Source organism: Cyclopterus lumpus, chromosome 15, assembly GCF_009769545.1.
Source record: "Cyclopterus lumpus isolate fCycLum1 chromosome 15, fCycLum1.pri, whole genome shotgun sequence".
In the NCBI taxonomy this organism is placed as follows: Eukaryota; Metazoa; Chordata; class Actinopteri; order Perciformes; family Cyclopteridae; genus Cyclopterus; species Cyclopterus lumpus.
The window spans coordinates 21,517,664-21,535,565 of NC_046980.1; the positions used below are offsets into that span (position 1 = coordinate 21,517,664).

The 17,902-nt window shown below is 44.5% G+C and overlaps 1 protein-coding gene across 1 annotated transcript; it reads right to left on the reverse strand.

The window, feature by feature from the left end:
* Nucleotides 1–467: 467 nt before the first annotated feature.
* On the reverse strand, nt 468–16,957 carry ret (ret proto-oncogene receptor tyrosine kinase). Its single transcript, XM_034552276.1, has 20 exons — nt 16,897–16,957; nt 8,267–8,509; nt 7,719–8,006; nt 7,135–7,373; nt 6,862–7,057; nt 6,572–6,771; nt 5,729–6,011; nt 5,491–5,622; nt 5,082–5,192; nt 4,846–4,959; nt 4,489–4,730; nt 4,264–4,411; nt 4,041–4,148; nt 3,743–3,957; nt 2,912–3,034; nt 2,753–2,823; nt 2,437–2,574; nt 2,175–2,274; nt 1,450–1,597; nt 468–625 (listed from the first exon to the last, which is right to left on the reverse strand). Exons 1-20 carry the CDS (start codon nt 16,955–16,957, stop codon nt 468–470), a joined length of 3,318 nt encoding a protein of 1,105 aa, XP_034408167.1.
* Nucleotides 16,958–17,902: the final 945 nt, after the last annotated feature.

Sequence of the window (17,902 nt, forward strand, 5' to 3'; positions counted from 1 at the left end):
CCAAAGTAGAAACTTTACATTTTCAGAACAGGTTCAGACTTTTGCTTTTGTCCACTCAATCCCAGCTGTCTACAGCAGGTGATGGTAAAGACGTCCCCTTTAATTCCTGGGCTGGAACAAGATCTTCACAGTTGCACATTAATAATTGGAGGCTATTGTAGAAGCGGCACAGGCACTTAAAAGACATCGACACTGGCATATACAATCTGGTACAATAGTCATGCAGTGATACAACATGGCCAACAGGACCCGAGAGGTAATAATTAACATACTGACGAGCTGAATGAAGCGTGGTCTACATTGATCCAGCCGCTTCTGCAGCAAAAAGACCCCCGTTTTAAACATTGAATACCCGTGCAACAGAAATAAAAGGGAACCAACTTTAGCATCAGATTGTATATGTACAGTCTTATAGAAATATACACATCTACCAATTAGTCATCTTTTCTACAGTGTTGGGTTTGTCTTTAGCTATCGAGCTTGTCCACAGCTTTTGCGGGTGAAGGCAAAGCCATCCAGTTTGCATAAACACTATCATTGGCATATCTTGTAAAGACTGGATTAGTGGCATCATGTCTGTTGAGCGGTACCGGGCTCTTCTCAGGCCAGTTGGGGTATGACATGCCTAAAAACGAGAACATATCATTTTTCTGCACTCAGTGAAAGATTAACAGCGTGCAGACAGTAAGGCTCTCAAATCAAACTCTGTAGTGTCACGTATGTCTTTGTATATGTTACATGAAGTGAGAGAACATATCGTTGACCTATTCATTGAGTTGTTGTGATGTATCAAGGCGGTGCTCGTGCCCTGTGACTCCCTTGATAAGTCCAATGTGTTCTTTACCTTGAATCAATGTCACCTGAGAGTTGCGTTCAAAAGCCTTACTGTTTTCTTTCTGTTCAGCATTGTGAAATCATTATAGAGACATAAATACACATTAAAAAAAGACTGAATATTTGAGACAATGTGAAACTAAAAGAGCACAGTGAGCGATTGATTCAGCAAGGACCTGTTTCAAATGTCACACACTGGTTCTTCCAATGTAAAACACATAATGGAATGACGACAATGGAAATGCGGTGAAAACATGAAACTATCTACAAATGAAATGCGGATGAAGCGTGAGTATGAGCAGTGCCATATAAATTAGAATGGAGGGTATTCCTCAATATTTACAAATGTAGCACGCTTTTTGGTCAGCATCCATGTACATTAGAAGCAGGTCCAAGTCAAAACAGAAAGGTCAAGACACAAGATCTTTTTTTTTTCACCGAGCCTCTCATTTACGATGAAATGGGAGACATGTCAGCAAGAATCAGCGAAAGGCATGCCGAGATCACAGTCACGCACACTTGACCACGGAAAAGCCAATCACATCGTGCCAAAAAAAGAGAGCTTGTGTTGTGTGTCCTGTTTCTAAAATCTAGTAAATGCATGGGAGATTCTACCATAGAGCTTGTTTTCAATCCATGTGGAGGGGAGGGTTCGAGGGAGAGGGGCGTTATTACAGTCCACTAGTGGCGTGTCCTCTTCAGAGAGGGCGTCGTCGTACAGCAGGGCGTCGGCTGGCGTGGACGCCGCCAGGTCCAGGTAATCCTGACAAGAAGGTGGGATTTAGGCTGATTAGTGAGGTCGAGGGGTCACTCAGGCTGAGCGTGCTCATGCTAAAGGTCGCGACGACATTTCTACTCTCTACATCAAGTGACATATGCCCGCTACCTCTTTTTTTTTGACAACACGAAAGAACTAGCCTGCTGCATTCTGGGACGTCTGCATTCCCTTGTCCTTAAAAGTTCCATATTTAGCCTGACTTCAAAGCCACGGGCCCGACTGGTATGCCCTGTGATTACGCTGCCCAAGGCCACATTTTAGGATTGCTCGTCAAAAACACTAATTATGGTATCTAAAGCGTATTGGGAAGATCATACAGCGAAGCAGCGTAACGCAGCATGGGACTCGAAGGAGCAAGCCAACAGTACATGATGTCCACTAGAACGGATATACTGCTTATTATGGGGCCAGCTGCAAATCCAAAAGGAGTGGAAAGCAAAAAAGTGTTGTCACAATTGTGCCAGAGGCTGATTAATAGCTCCCCTCCCCCACACACACACACTGCTTTCCTGTGGAAAAACATGAATAACGGATATTAATGTATTGTGTAGCTTCATCATACCCGACTTTTCACCATCATCTTCTCCAGTTCTTTGCTGATTTCTGAGAACGTCTGCCTCTTGTCTGCTTCTTGTTTCCAGCATCGAAGCATGAGGTTGTACCTGCGGAGGAAAAAGGGTTTTACAGCGGGTGAGAATAAGCGTCATTTAATCCTCCCGGCAGTCATTTTTTCCGTGACCGTTGGGACCGTAACGTGGTGGAGGGGAGTTATTGAACTCAGGAGCGATGAGGAGATGCTGCAGAGCGACGGAGGTGGAGCTCACATTTCCTCCGAGCAGTTCTCTGGTCTCTCCATCCTGTAACCAGTCTTGAGGAGGTTAAAGAGGCGTTCAGGAGCGATACCTGGGTATGGATTTCCTCCCAGTGTCACTATCTCCCATAACAGCACACCGAAGGACCAGCTGGAAGAAAACACAGGGGGCTCATAAGAATATTTAAATAAACAGAGCATGGAAACATAATTGCTTTGAGGAATAATTCAACATTTTGGGAAATACCCATATGCACTTTCTAACTCGTGGCAAGAAAGTGAATTTCCTAACACGTCAAACAATTTCTTGAAATGTTTATGGTACTCACACGTCACTTTGTGTTGTGTAAATGTGATCAAACAAGGACTCTATTGCCATCCACTTAACGGGTATACGGCCCTGGAAATAAGCGAGAGAGTTTATTTAAAGTGTTGATGATCTTGGTAAATAAACGTAAATGAGAAGCTTTTCTGTGGCTGGTCTTCACCTTGCTCCTCTTGACATACGAGTCCTCTTCGTACACGTCTCTGGAGAGGCCAAAGTCTGAGATCTTCATCTTTCGCCCTTCAGCGACGAGAACATTTCGTGCTGCAAGGTCCCTGTGAACAAGCTGTGGGACCAAAAGCCTCAATTCAAGCCACGAGCTAGCAAATGCTCCCAGTACACACACTGGAAGTGGCTTCAACTCTTCCACTTTGAGTGAAAGCTATACACTAATTTCACCGAAAACATCTCAACTCCATGTTTTACTCCCAAACTGGCATTTCGACCGCTTTCATCTTCTAGAGTTAGATAGATATATAGATATATACTTTATTAATCCCCAAGGGGAGATTTGTTGTCATAGTAGCGCTCAACACTTTACAGACACCAAATGGAATAGACTAAATAAACTAAATATAAGAACAGGGATGACAGATATATACAAAATATAAAATAAAATATATATATAAAATATATATACACAATAGAATACAATACAATATATATACACAATAGAATACGAATAACTGCAGTGTGTATTTAAGGACATTAATTTAAGTTTAAACAGAGTGTGCAAAATGCAAAGTATGTGTAGTGTATATGAAGTGTAAATCAACATAAATGTGAATGTGTACAGTGGAAATGAAAATGAAAATTAGTCCACAGAGGATCTGCCAGAGGTGATTTGTTATACAGTCAAAGAGTTCATTTGAACTGTTCTTTCTCTTATTATTCTTCAACTTAATCCTCAAATCCTACCACTGGTTTCTTTTGAATGGGATTCCAACCCCACTCAGTGATTACACTCAAATTGACATTTGGTTTTGTGAAATACCTTCATTTCCGCCAAGTATTGCATGCCTCTGGAGATCTGCCACGCAAAGGAGATCAGGTCGCCCATGGTGAGCGCCCTGTCGTCCGGGTTCTCCAGGTAACTGGAGTTTCGGTTGGCGTCCCTTCCCATGTAGCTCGGGCCAACTTTCCGACTCTCGCGCAGGAAGTTGCGGAGTGACCCGTACTTGGCATACTCCACGATCAGATACAATGGACCTATTCAGAGAAATGCAGAGCTTTAGAGACCATGTGCAACACACATGGCCTGAAAGAGGATAGCGGCAGCGCCGGGGTCTCACCGTCCTGACTGCACGCTCCATACATCTTTATGACGTGCGGATGGTTGACCTGCTTCAGCAAAGTGAATTCTGACAGCAGGTCACGCAGCTCACTGTGAGAGGCGTTTTCTGTCATGGGGGGAACAGAGGGGATTGTGATGAGGAAACCATTCATCGGACTTTCACTTCTCACACAGCGCCATTACTTCCCCAACTCGTCTGGCCTCTGGCTGGCTTGTCTTACCTTTAAGCATTTTCACAGCCACAGTGGTGTAACCAGCTTTTCCCTTCAGCCTGAATGCTGTTGCCTTGACAACTTTCCCAAACTCTCCTTCTCCCAAAGACTTGCCAAGTACAAGGTTTTTACGAGGAAACTCCCACTTAGGATCCTCCTGTTGGAAAAACATCGGAATATTGTGGACTTCTTAACCAGTTCAATATACTTTGCTTAAGAAAGGAAGCAGCTTACTGGTATTTTAAAGGTGTCGGTCTCGATGGAATCCTGCGAGCCCCGACGAAGGTTAGCAGGGAAGCTGATGGGGTAACCCTGAGCCGGCCGGCGGAAAGTCATCTCGGCAGAGGCGATCGGGGGCTTAGGCGAGTTCTTGTGGTACCGGTGGATAAAGTATGAGGACAGGAGGATGGAGACGATGAAGGAGAGGAGCAGAGCCGTGGCGATGATGGTCTTACACATGTCTTCACATATCGCCTCTGGTGGATTTCAAGAAAGGAGCAATCTATCTCTGGTTCATTCTTGAGATGACATGAATAAGGAGACTGCATTTCACTTAATATTGACAGTTTAGCGCGACGTATGACGACTCACCCTCAATATCATCCTTCTCACAAAAGCAACTGTCAGAGTAGCAGTAGCAGGTTCCATATCCAGCCTGGATCCCGTTCCTCAAGCCTCGTTCATGACCTCCGGTAACAGGTTCCTCTTCAGAGACAATAAACAGTTAGCGTGCTCCTATTTACAGATGTGTACGTGATACAACATGTTTACTACACGCGTGCAGAAATCCATCAGCATAATAAAAAGCATTGGCATGTGTTTCTTACTTGTACAGTCTTGTGGACATATTGACGCATTTTTGCTTTCAACCGCATCACAAAAGCTATCTGGACATGTCCGCAGGTCGGGGGAGCAGGTTGAGTAATTTTCAGAAATTCCTGGACGGTCAACACAAAGGAGTGAAAATCATAAGTTGGGGGGGGGAACATGACCAGATGACGTATGGCATTGTATTTGCTGTTAGCCTGAATCCAAGTGCTCAAAAGCCATCATATGGTGATGTTGCTTGTATTTATCAAAATTAACTTTTCCGTTACTCTTTACTTCCTGTTACTGGGAAGGATACACACGCTGGTTCTGATCCTTAGACCACCACATTTGGTTCTAATTAAATGACCCCCACGGCCTCATAAGTAATATGGACACGAGCCACTGATGTTTATGTGTTACCTTTACCTTTCTCAGTGCCTTGCCTCCACTGGCATCTACCGGTTGTTACCCCCAGGCCTCGGACAGACTCACATTGTCCTCGCTGTCTGCTTTCTGAACAGGATGAGAACTGCTGCCTCTCCTGGCCGGCCTTGTTCGCTATAACAAGTTCCAAAAACACAGGAAAGCTTTAAAAGACGGCTCGGGTTTTTCATAACGATTTCATAACGATGGTGAAATGTGAAGTGGACCGTGACAGTCTCACCTTCACCCTCTAGTAGGATGTGTATCTGCGTGCTGGCCTCCAGCTGCATGCGCTCCTCCTGAGCAACAACAAGGTACTGCAGGTCCTGGCACTCGGGCCTGCGCAGCGCCTCCGAGTCGCTCACGTAGAGCAGTCCCCACATCTGGTCCGAGGCCTGGGTGACGCCGATGGCTGCATAGCAGGACTGCGCGTCGGCAGACACGTTCTTATCTGGCACCTCGAGCCGGTATGTGACCCCGAAGCCGGCGAACTGTTGGCAGTTTTCCACACAGACCGTGCCGACCTGAGAGGAGATGGGACAGGAGGTCATTTCAGTGGAAGGTTGGCATAATGCAAACAGCTTCATAGACAACTGTGTTACTAATGAATGAATTACAAGTTTTACTTTATTGTTATTTGTACTTTTTCTTTCTTTCTTACTGAGCCAGCAGGGGGCAGTCTCATTATGTTTAAGTGTGTGATAACACTTTTTAAGCTGTTTGAATGGCGGTGATTTCTAAATAGGGAATGTAAATAACACAGAATTAAATCCTATTGGGGAATAAAATCATTGCATCATCCAAACTTTGATGCTCGTTGCACTTCTGGCCACTTCAGTGACTTCAAGGCAGATGCTATTGTACAGAAAGTGTTCATGCTCTGTTGATGTTTTCCTTCCCGTCCCATCTGTTTCAATCTTTCAACACCTGACCTCCTCAGCTGGACATCTATATATTCTTCAAACAGGTGTGGCTCATCCAGCAGAGAGTTACTGAAAACGTGAAAACACGTCCACCTGCACTTTAAGACAGCAGCGGACTAAACACAGAGTTGTATACGTGTATGATAAGCAGTCGCGAGTACCTGAGCGTATAAAGAAGCTTGCCGTGTCACTGAGAACATATGTGTAATGTTGGCGAAGCGGATGTGGACGGGTAAGATGGTGACGTTGAAGTGCAGCAACACTGTCCCCTCCAGACCAGGGTAGGTGGTGTCGTTGACCAGGTAGTCAAGCTGCAGGGTGCGATTTTCAGTCACATCCAGGTTCCTCTTCAGGACGAGCTCTAAAATCAAGAGCCAAACATGCATTTGGGCATGAAAAACTACCGCGTTCATAAATGCAGATGATTAGTATTTGCAACAGGAATACTTACGGTAGTCGTGGACGGTCTCTCGAATTCCTCCAAGAGCAGCTTTCTTTTCACTGAAGGTGCCTTTTATGCCAAATGTTTTCATTACCCATGGGTCATTATTGAGCAGGGTCCCCACATACTTATTGTGATTCTGGTCTATGGGGTAGATGGGGGTTAAATCCCTGTCGAAGACAAACAAAGCCCCAAAGGAGCCACCCTGAAGAAGAAGAAAGAAGATAAAAACCTGTGTCCATAAAACAGCCGATCAGATGGTGTCATGCTGGTTCTCCTCACCTTTGTCCGGTTGAAGCCGATGATCACATCTGCTGTGTCTGTTCCATTCACGTACGGCCCATTGTCATCCTCATCGTTGACAAAGACATCCAGGGACGTTTCCACCTTGGTGATGAGCGTTTCCGTCCGGACTGTGCAAACCAGCAGGAGTCGGTAGCATTCACTCTCCTCCCGGTCCAGCGGAGCCGTCACCAACAGCTCCATGGTGTTCTCATTGACAGCAAATGGTGCCGGAGCATCTGCAGACAAGAGGATCAACCAGAGTCAGGTGTGTATGGGCCTGATGGGGTGATGGGTGATTTAAAGCAAGACTCTAGTTACCACGGTGGCTACCAAGGACAGCAATGGAATGAAGGCATTTAGCTCAAACTAGTTCACCAGCAGCACAAGTTGATAAGAGTCATGCAGTCATAACAGCAATAGCTACCTGAGGTTTACTAATGAGACACTGGTCATACCAGTAGTGTAATAAATTGAACATTGGTGTGTTTTGTTGCCTTTGAATTCAACTGTTCATTTGTAAGAGGAATAACGTGCCATTTGCTATTCAACATGTGACAAAGCCTCTCTTTAAAGTGTCCGACCTGATTCCACATTGTAAGTGATGGTGTAGTTGGGGCAGACGTTGAGTCTGGTGAGACGCCTGAGTTGCCGCAGGGCCCCGGGGAACCGGTTCTCCATGACGTGCGGGTTGGAGGTGTCTCTGTGACGGAAGCACAGCTCCTTCAAATCCGTCTGAGCACACTGAGGCATCGTGGCGTTCACAAAGTCCAGGGTGACCCGAGAGTTTCTGATGCACGGGAGCTTCCTGGTGAAGGTGGGCTTCACCATGGCGTGCAGGAGCAACTTCTGCACCGACCACGAGTGTTTATCTGACGGGACACACAGCCAAGACAAAGTCAAGCAGCGTTTTTAATCTCAGACAGTGCTCTTTTTGATGACTAGGCTTCTTCTTGTTTGCCCATATGCAATTACATTATCATCCTGAGGGCCGAGACCTGAACATGGAGCCAAAGCATTATGCAAAAAGGGATAAACGTCAAGACACTAAGTCACTGTCGCGTGTCAGGGACACCCCCCGGCGCCCAAAGGAGACGGCGCATTGCCATTAAAATGCTCGCAACCAACTCACATAGCAAGGCGAAGTCGCTCTCCTCCAGGGTTTTGTTCAAGGACAGTATTCCAGTGTTGATGTCCAGGTTGAACCAGGAGCTGTAGTCTGAACGTCTGCCAGCTGTCGGGCACAGGTAGAAATGCGGCCGCTCAGAGGCGCTGTCCAGCATGGCGTGGAGCTGGAGGATCGGCGTTCCTGCCAGCTGGCCAACGTACACCGTCTCAAAGTAGTCATTCTGAGGGAAGTACAGCCCTGTCGCTCCTGCAGGAAGAAGACACAACCAGAATGTTTCAAAGCAGCCAGCCAGGTGAATCACAAGGTACGGGTTTAGTTACATTCCCCTTAACAGTGTGATCACTGAAAATAAGGTCTGACAGCAGATAATGATGAGTATTATTACAGACAGCAGTTATCAGACATCTCTTTCTGGATATCTAACAGTGGGAACAATGCCCACTGACAATGCCGTCCGGCCACTGAATGGAAATTAACACATACATGGAATATGAAAGATTGCGGGTGTGTTTTTCTCCTCCTCTGATACGTCTGTCATCTCCCCCGTTAGCGGATATTGAAAGGAGGGCTCAAATGACACTTGTGCAGCTCTTTTAATGAATCTCTCATACGGTCAATAACATGTGGTTTCCGATTCTCCTTGTGTTCACCTTGAGAAGTTTAATTACAAGGGATAACACGATATGGAGGAGAGATGAATCATTACCTGCCAGAGGGGGGGGGAGTATGTGAGCATGTGTGTAGAGGAAATCCATAAGGAGCTATATGGCAGACGGCGTGTTTTACAGGAAAATGGAGATGTGAGTGTTCCTTCTGTAATTATATCCCTGTTGTGTTCCTCTTTGACGACGGCAGGCGACCATTCGGGGAACGCACTAATGTCATTAGCAGGCAGCAAAACTAGATGTTCTATTTCTGTTGGTGCAGTTGAGGCCTCGGCTCTGGTTTCGGACATTGATTTAATTTCGCGGGGGGGGGGGGAGGGGGGGGGGTTGGATGACAGGAGGCCGAGCTGATGGATAAAATGCGTCCGTCCTTCCTGAAGGATGGAGATATACTCAGGCAGTCTGCAGCCCTTTTCATTAAAAGTGTTCCTGAGACAAAAACAAACAACAGGCCACTTGTTTGTTAATCCTGCCGGCGTGTTTGGGTGTCACGTTCATTTGAGGGATGGTTTTCCGTTTGCTAAATGTACCGCAAGAACCATTGAGCTTGAAAAATGATTAGAGGCTGTCGTCGGGTTTATGTTTGCTTCATTGTTTTCTGTTAGGTATTCAGACCTGATAGACTCCGCCCCAAAGGGTTTCCTTGTAGATGGGTTAGAAACCCCAACGTAAAAATAATATCTTTAATAATATACTCAAAAAGACATACAGCCAAAAGCTGGGAAAAGACTAAAGTAATGTGAAATTGATGATACGACTGTTTATACTGTGTATATTGTATACTACTCATACTGTTACTGTTAAGTGGCTACATCGACGCCACAGTCGCCCACATAAAACTGCATTTCGTTGTCATAGTACTTGTACCTGTGCAATGACAATACAGTTGAATCTGAATCTGAAATAATAAAACAATAATAATACAAATAATATAAGACTGTAATAGGTCATTCATCAATTGTATGACTCTTTAACTGAAAGTCTTCACTATGTTGGACAAATCTGAAAATGCATCCTATAGAAAAAATTAATACTTTGCATCAACAGGTTGATCACATTGGCTGTGTTTGTTTCCTGAGTTGCATACGTGAGGATATCATTCAAAGTGAATTATGGATGTTATCAAGCCGGAGAGTTCAACCCAGACCAAAACAGCATGAAAAGATGATCTTGAGTTTCCTCCTGAGTGAAACAACATTGATTCAAACGCAACAGAGATTGTTTGATGCCTCTGAGTCTGATAAAAAGCTTTTTTCTCTACTCAGAACATTGTACCCTTTCCAGTGTTATAAAATAGTAGAGCGCTGCAAGGCCTTGGGAGGCAGACACACAGTGTTTCAACATGGTTGGACGGCCTATACAAGTATACAACATATACAACGTGGGATATAGTTTCTGTTTCATGCTGTGAAAACACTTCAAATGTAACTCTCAGCAACATCTATATTCTGTTAATTTACTTTAGATAACTTGTAATAATATACCGGCGTTCAAGGAGTAAAATAACTGAATATGATGTTTGTATGTGATCAAATATAGGAAGCTAAGTGCAGAAAAGCTTACACCCCATCGGTATACCTAAAATGGCCTTTAGAGGGAGCCATTATCTTACTGACAAAGGCCCAATAAGAATGGAGAACTGTAGCTTAATCATCATCATAATACATGATTAGACTCATGCTTGTATTCATTTGATGAGATGCTCAAGATCTTGGATTAAATTATGTCTTTAACAAGCTAGAAACATACTCCCTTCAACAGCCCTGTTTAATATTAATTAATTAATTAATGTAATCCACAGACACGACACCGTCATGAATCAAACCGAGCGGATGACGGCAGCTCAACAAATATAACTAGAGGGTCCGACATGTGAACCAGTGGGAGCTGAATGTATTTATGAATGCGGGCCATGGCTGGACCCCCATACAACACAATTTGTTTAATATCGTTCAAAATACAATTTCTTTCCAGGACTGAAGCCAACATAGAGCAAGCAGTTTATACAAAAACTAATTAATTGAATGGATCAAGCAGGCCTCTCTTGGCATATTTGGTCTGTGTAGCAATGATGAAGATTTTCCAATATGACTCATTAGTTTTCGCTAAGTGATGCGCACGAATAACGGAAATACAGATCGTGACGACAGCTCACCTCTGATGAAGATACAAGTTTAATTTCAACTCGGCGTCTTAGGAACACTGAACAATGTTCTTTTCAGATTTTGACATATATACGTGGACAATGTGGCTGTTTTGGGAACAGCCTTGACCTCCCATAAAGTGTGTACACATTACCATCATAAGCAAACCTTTTACAGCCTTCAAACGGCAATAAAACGGACGCTTAGCTGCAATGTACCGTGTCATTTCTTCAAAAGCCGTAATAAAAAAAGAAGTAATTTAGCAAATAAAGCCAGTGTTTGAACAGGAGGACTCAATCTGTGTTTACAAAAGATCCCACATACTGCCGAGCATATACACTGAAACTGAACTCATATATGTCGCTTGTTTGTGGATGAAAAACAACAACAACAACAACAACAACAACAACAACAGAAGAAAGAACAAAACCTTTCAGTCATCTGTGCACGTATGCCTTTGACGATGGCAGCTTTCCTTGAGGTAATTATGGCCCGTGTCAGTTCTGTTTCATATTTTAACCGTGGAAGGACAAAAAGGACACAAGCTCCACCACAAAACCTGAAGCCATGTGCTCAGTCAGCCACAGACCACAGCGTGTCTGGGGCTGGTCCGAGCTGATAGGGTGGGACGCCCTCTCCGTTGTCCCAGACAAAGACAGGAACTCAATTAACTCGACGCGTGCTCGGGTTGTTAGATTTACCAGCTATGAGCTCATGTACTTGACTAACCCACAGGCTGCCTCTACCTCTGTGAATGTCCTTCTAAGTCTCAACGAGAGAAAACGTTGGATCCCCCACCCAGACGTCCTCACTGAACCTCCTTGTCAACAGCAGGAGAAGCGCATGATTCATTCCCTCACTAATCCTGCTCGTAGACTGGAGCCCCTGCGGTGAGAGATCGGCCCGGTGCCCTTTCTCTCCCAAGGTCAACGTGCGCTGCATCTGTCCCTGGCAACGACCCACTGAAAAGGCCCTGTATCTGGCAACAGACCGATCAATAACCTTACTAATCAACAGTGATACTGATTGTTTTCCACTGATGAGACGGACGGGGAGGGCGGCTGAGGGCTGCACGTGTGCAATCATCTGTGTGGCACATAATATGGACCCTGTTGTTCGGCTGCATGGTCACAGAAATATCACTGCAGTTTATTTCACAGAAACAATTTAGTCCTTCAATATCCACATTTTTCCTATGCTCCATTAACTAAAGTAGCCGCAGCATATCGTGGTGAAATAAACAACAATGAATATCAAAATCACTCGGAAACCTATCGCGATTACTCTGCTCCCAAAGACAAAAACAAAAAATCTGCACATTGAGCTATAACTCAAAGCTTTTATTGATCATAATGTTTGGAAAATCTCTCCCTCTTGGTTTCCTGTGCCAGCATGCACGATTGCTTCGTCATTTCAGGCTGGATCCAGAACCTGGATCTAATATAGTCCTGATTGTGATTCTTTTAATTTCTAAACAATGAGGCGTATTAAGGAAAGACCGTCATATCCTGTTATGATGACACAGTCATCCAACTTTTCATCAGAGTAATAGCATATCTGATCTCAGTTGGGAGGAGGTAGTCAGGCTCCAGGTAGATTACTCCGGTTACCATGAAGCATACCGTAACATAATAATCAATTACACCATAATGTAATCCAATTAACCCTCAGAGAATACAAGAGCTAAGATCCAATAAACCATGTTCATCAGTCATCAAGAAATCTAATAGAACATCTCCTCTGGGGTTAGCTGCAAGTTCAAATTCAGTTTAAGAATTCCTGTGGGAGTGACAGCGGCATCAAAAATTGAGCACGTGGTGCGTCATCGAGCTTGTGGTCATTAGCCCGCTTTGATAAAACATCTCCATCCTCATCACAGCGGAGGTAAAACACCACCAGAGGTATGGACAAAGACATTAATACGCAGTTATGCCATCATTACATATATTTAAGAAATCATGGAGCACTTAAAGCAAAAAGAACGCCGCTGAGACGACGTTTAGCTCTGACTGTCCCCACATCAGGTTTCACAGTGAATCTGATGGATCACAGTATGGAAACAGAGGGAGGGCCGCGGCTTTACGGCGGATAACGTGGAAGCGAAGCTCTCAGAGTTTCTGGCACTGGCAGGTGGTGGACAAAATAAATGTCCACCATGTTTACCCACTTCAGTAAAGTGAAGGAGCCAACGAATGGACACGGGCGGGGCCGGAGGAGGGGCAACGTTCTCATTTTGACAAGAAGCGACTCAATTTTCTTTTTTAAGAGAAATCAGTCCCAACGATTGTCACATTAATGACAATAAATGTGTAAATGAGATGTTCATGTTTCAGGCTGGTACACTTAGCACCTTTAAAACCAAAATAAATATACATGCAGTATATATTCACTTCTGCAGTGACATACGGCCACGTGTGAATCAAATGAGCTGAGCTCGCTCTCTTGTTCTGTTCATTGTTGTAAAGGGCGGGTCAAACACAGCGAACGCACCACTGGCCGACTGGGAAACAACTTGTCGAGGCCCATGTGAAGCGAGAGGACTGAATACCCAGAGGGCAACATTTCAATCAATGTCTTCTTCTCCTTTCACCACAGCAAATGAGATTGTACCCATGCATGAGAGGGAAGTGTGACCCTGAACTGACTAGAGGATCAGGCACAGAGCTTTGACAGGTGGGAGCGGCATCCATGCAGCGCCAGCAGCAGCAGCAACAGTCCAGAGTTAGAGGTTGGGGCCTGAGACTCTCAGCAATGGAAGTAATAGTGCAGTGGGTGGTGTTCCTCCAGCCTAAGAACAGCCACCCTGATTCAGTTGGATGAAAACCCTAAAAATGGGACGATGCATTTTTGCCCACATGTTAAATATGTTAAAAATGGCGTGCTGTGGTAAAAAAGGAGGAGCAATAACTGAACGATAAAGCGTGAAACTTTGAAAGACTGAAACGGCTGCATCACTGCTCTGATAGCTTATTATCTTTCCAGGGACAGCGAGGGTGAGATGGATGGAGGGAAGCTCAGGCCAGTTGTTGTAAGCCAACTTTTTTTATTTACAAAAAAAAAAGTAATGAAATTATTTAGTTTTTCAGAAATACAAAAAGAGAAGCAACGCTGTTTACTTAATTAAATATAAAAGATAAACTCTCCAGCAAATAACTTGTCTCCTGATGTTTTCCAATTATGCTAAAAGAGACGTACTGACAGCAAGAGTAGAACATTGATACGATTTACAATGCCTCCGTAGGCAGCACAAGACAGAAGCTTTACGAAATCATATAATGTAATAAGGAGCTAAATCAAATAGCAGCATGTATCAAATGAGATTTATTGGTCTGGTCCTTCTCAAAGGGAAAAGATGTGGATGGAAATGATCATTTTAAGGCAAGGAGGAGGAGGCATCGTGGCTTCCTCTTGCACGGTGGGGGTCATAACCGGGAATTACCACATGGTTCCAAAGGTCATCGGGCGAAGCGGGGGTCAAAGCTACAGTTGCAAGGTCACGGTGGAAGATAAACGGATCGATGCTTTTCTGTGGCTCTTTCACAGAAGTGTCTGTTAAAAGGATTTGGTAGCATTTCAATAAAGGCGTTTACCAGGTTTAGTCACATATGGTGTTATTGAGTTTCAATTCAATCCGTTTGTTAACCTCTGAAAAGCAAACCAGTTTATAAGGTGTTTCTTTTAACTATATAGTCTAAGTCATGAGATCTCATCTCTTTTCTTTTAAAGCACACACACACAAACGTCCATTATGCTTCTTCATAATATCAGAAGTTAAAATCTAAACAAAGCCATGATTTCAGTCATGTTTACATCAAAAGTGCAACCAACTCCACATAAGCCTTTGAATTCCCTTCTTATTGGTTGAACTTCTTCAGCTCGTGGTGACATGTAAACATGCTGATTATAGTGAACGCTGATTGCCAATTTCCTCTGTTTGATGACCTCAGCAAGAAACACTTAACTAATGAGTTACCTGGAACTGCGATGGTGGGAATGAACAATCGAACTCGCTCTTGGATTCTATCAAATATTTAAACAAAACGTTTTTTTTTAAATCACGCATAAGAGGTTATGTGATGCAACAAAAAAGTGCACCGCAACATGATTATAGATCACATAAAAGATGAGGCCCCACGCATTCGTGAAACTCATCTGCAGGTTGAATAACTCATAAAGAAAAAAATGGGCGACTGTGGGTCAGTGGTTAGCAGGGCCGTCTTTCAATCACGGGGTTGGGGGGGTTCAATCCCCGCACTAGTCGATGTGTCCTTGAGCAAGACACTTAATATAATTATTCCCTCTAGTTGTGTCTACAGTGTATGAACGTAACATGACCATATATGTTCATGACGTCAGCAGTCACCTCTAAAAGTGAGAAGAAACAAAGTGCTTAAAACAAACACGGCTCAAATCAATCCGACGTGTCGTTTTGAGGGCAGTTGACGTGTAAAGAAAACAAACAGTCCGTGTTTGCCTGGGGACAGGAGCAGCTGCTGCACACCTGCCCGCAGCGCGCACGCGCGTACGGGGTCTTTTGTTGCAACACGCGGGCAGGTGAGGAGCGCGTGCATTTACGTAAGGCGTAGCTTTCAGCAGCCATTTAATTAGCAGCGCGTCCTTGACATATGACATCGAACTGGACCAACGTGTGCTCGTCTATAAATACCTCCGTGACAATACGCGCAGAACAAAGCGCAGCCGAGAGGTGAACGTGTACACGCGCAGGAGCATCTCCTGTAAGGGGGGGGGATGTGAGAACACACCTCTCCTGGGCCCTGAGCTCTGACAGACACGCTGACAAATAAGCACAGAGAGCATTACATACAACCGTGGCACCTTCAAAATGGCATTCATCATTTTAACAACACTGCAGGAAAGTGCTCCCTGGGGCGTGTACGCCTCTCGGCCCGTATAGTTTATTAGTGTACGCCTGCAGTTGTGCGCGCATGACATAGCTCCGACCCGTCCACATGAAAACGAACTCCCTCCTCACATGTCAATTCCACTAAAAGACTGTGATGATTGTCCCAATTGTACACGTCACACAATAACTAAGACAAAGTCCAAAAACTAATTCAGGCATTCCACACAATGGTCTATATGTGTCCAAGCATCACATTTGGCATACTTTGCCACACACGGAGTTGTGCACACTGCTGAGCTATGAGAGACACTTTAAATATAGACGGCATGGGAGGGCAGTGTTGGTACAGTTGGGCTGTGGGATTATGGGAACGGGATTATCATATTATGATATATGGCTGTATTCATTGGACTCCATGCTGCAGTGTGCCATGCCACGCATAACAGCCAGTGTCACTCTCTGCAGCAGGAAACAACGGCAACTTTTCTTCTGGGGAAAGAAAACCCTTGAAAGTCCCTCAGCGTCCAAAATGTTGCAAATTAGCAAAAAGCTATTTAGTTTCACGCATGAGCAGCCAATTACATTCGTCAGTTGCCATCTAGACTTCAGGTCCACTGGCTCACACATCTTTTCCTCCCTGTATTGCTCTTCCTTTCCCCCTCCAAGGACTTAGAGTGCACCCCAAACCAAAACGTATTTTATTTCATTCAAGTAATTGCCTTTCTAGCAGAGAGGATGCTTTTAACACAAACTGATGCTGTCAGATGTCTCAAACGTGATACAGGATCACAAAAGACAGTTTCTAATTTTAATAACATTTTCTACAATTTTATTTACAAGAACAAGTATTATTGTTGTTATTTTTTTCAAGTAAACCACTAATTGGAAACACTCTTCAGTGCGACATATACTTGACATTGTTTCCAATATTCCTCTGGTGTGCATAAAGATGAAGCTTACCTTCCAGCAGCAGCAGCAGCACGACGATGTTTCCCCGAGAGAAACCACAACTTGAGCCCATATTCGCGAACCATAAGTGAAAGTTTCTGAACGAAAATGAGATTCCAAAAAAAAAAAAGTTCCTTCAAGCGACCAATGCAACAACAACAACAAAAAAGAAGGGGGAGGGAGGGGGGGGTGAAAAAAAAGAATCAAAAAACCAAACCGTTGGAAGAAAAGAAGGCGTTGTATAAACCAGTGTGTGTCCTGTGCGCGCGGCTCCGGGCAGGGGGATGAAATCCTCAGTGTCCCAGAGACGCGCTGCTGTGTGCGGCTCCAGTGGCTGCTGCTGGGCTGACTGGCTGACTGGCTAACTGGGCTGGCTGACTGACTGGCTGGCTGGCTGGCTGGCTGGCTGGCTGGCCAGGGGGAGGAGGCTGACTGCTTCACTACTCACTGCCCCGCTGCTTCCGCAGCAGCAGGCAGCAACAGCATCTACATTTAAGAGCATCATCTAACAGCAGGTCAGTCACCTCATTAACACTGAGCAGGGGGAAACATATGAACAATTACCATTAAATGGTGTATTTTAAAGCTACAGGCACTGTTTAAAAAAAAAGAAAAAGGGGGTATAGGTGTGCTCATTTTAATCACTGCTTCATTATAGCAGCTCTGTCATCATTTAGTGTATCATTATTTCACATCTAGTAGCACCAAATGACATTACCATAGTTACGTCACTGGATTCAAAACATTTTAAAAGGTCTATTTGAGAACAAGGTGTCATGACAGCGGCCCATCTGGTTAACTCTTGCCATTATGGGATGTAGCGTAGCAGGGCGGGATGATGAACCAGTTCACTGCTGAGCTGCAGCCCCAAAACACCATATGAATGAGTTCTACTTCCCTAATAACTAGCAAACATGTGAAGTGTATATACCTGCTCATAAATGACACGTTTAAGTCCCAGAATAGAATCACCTAATTCTGTAAGACTGGCTGTGTGACTCTGGTCAAACTCTGTGGG

Excerpts from the sequence above, each read along its gene's own strand:
- ret (XM_034552276.1), bottom strand. The coding sequence starts at position 16,957 with ATGGGCTCAAGTTGTGGTTTCTCTCGGGGAAACATCGTCGTGCTGCTG. Across the intron at positions 4,149-4,263 it reads GGCTGTGAAAATGCTTAAAG|AAAACGCCTCTCACAGTGAG; the intron begins GTAAGACAAGCC and ends CCCCCATGACAG. Across the intron at positions 2,575-2,752 it reads TACACAACACAAAGTGACGT|CTGGTCCTTCGGTGTGCTGT; the intron begins GTGAGTACCATA and ends GTTTTCTTCCAG.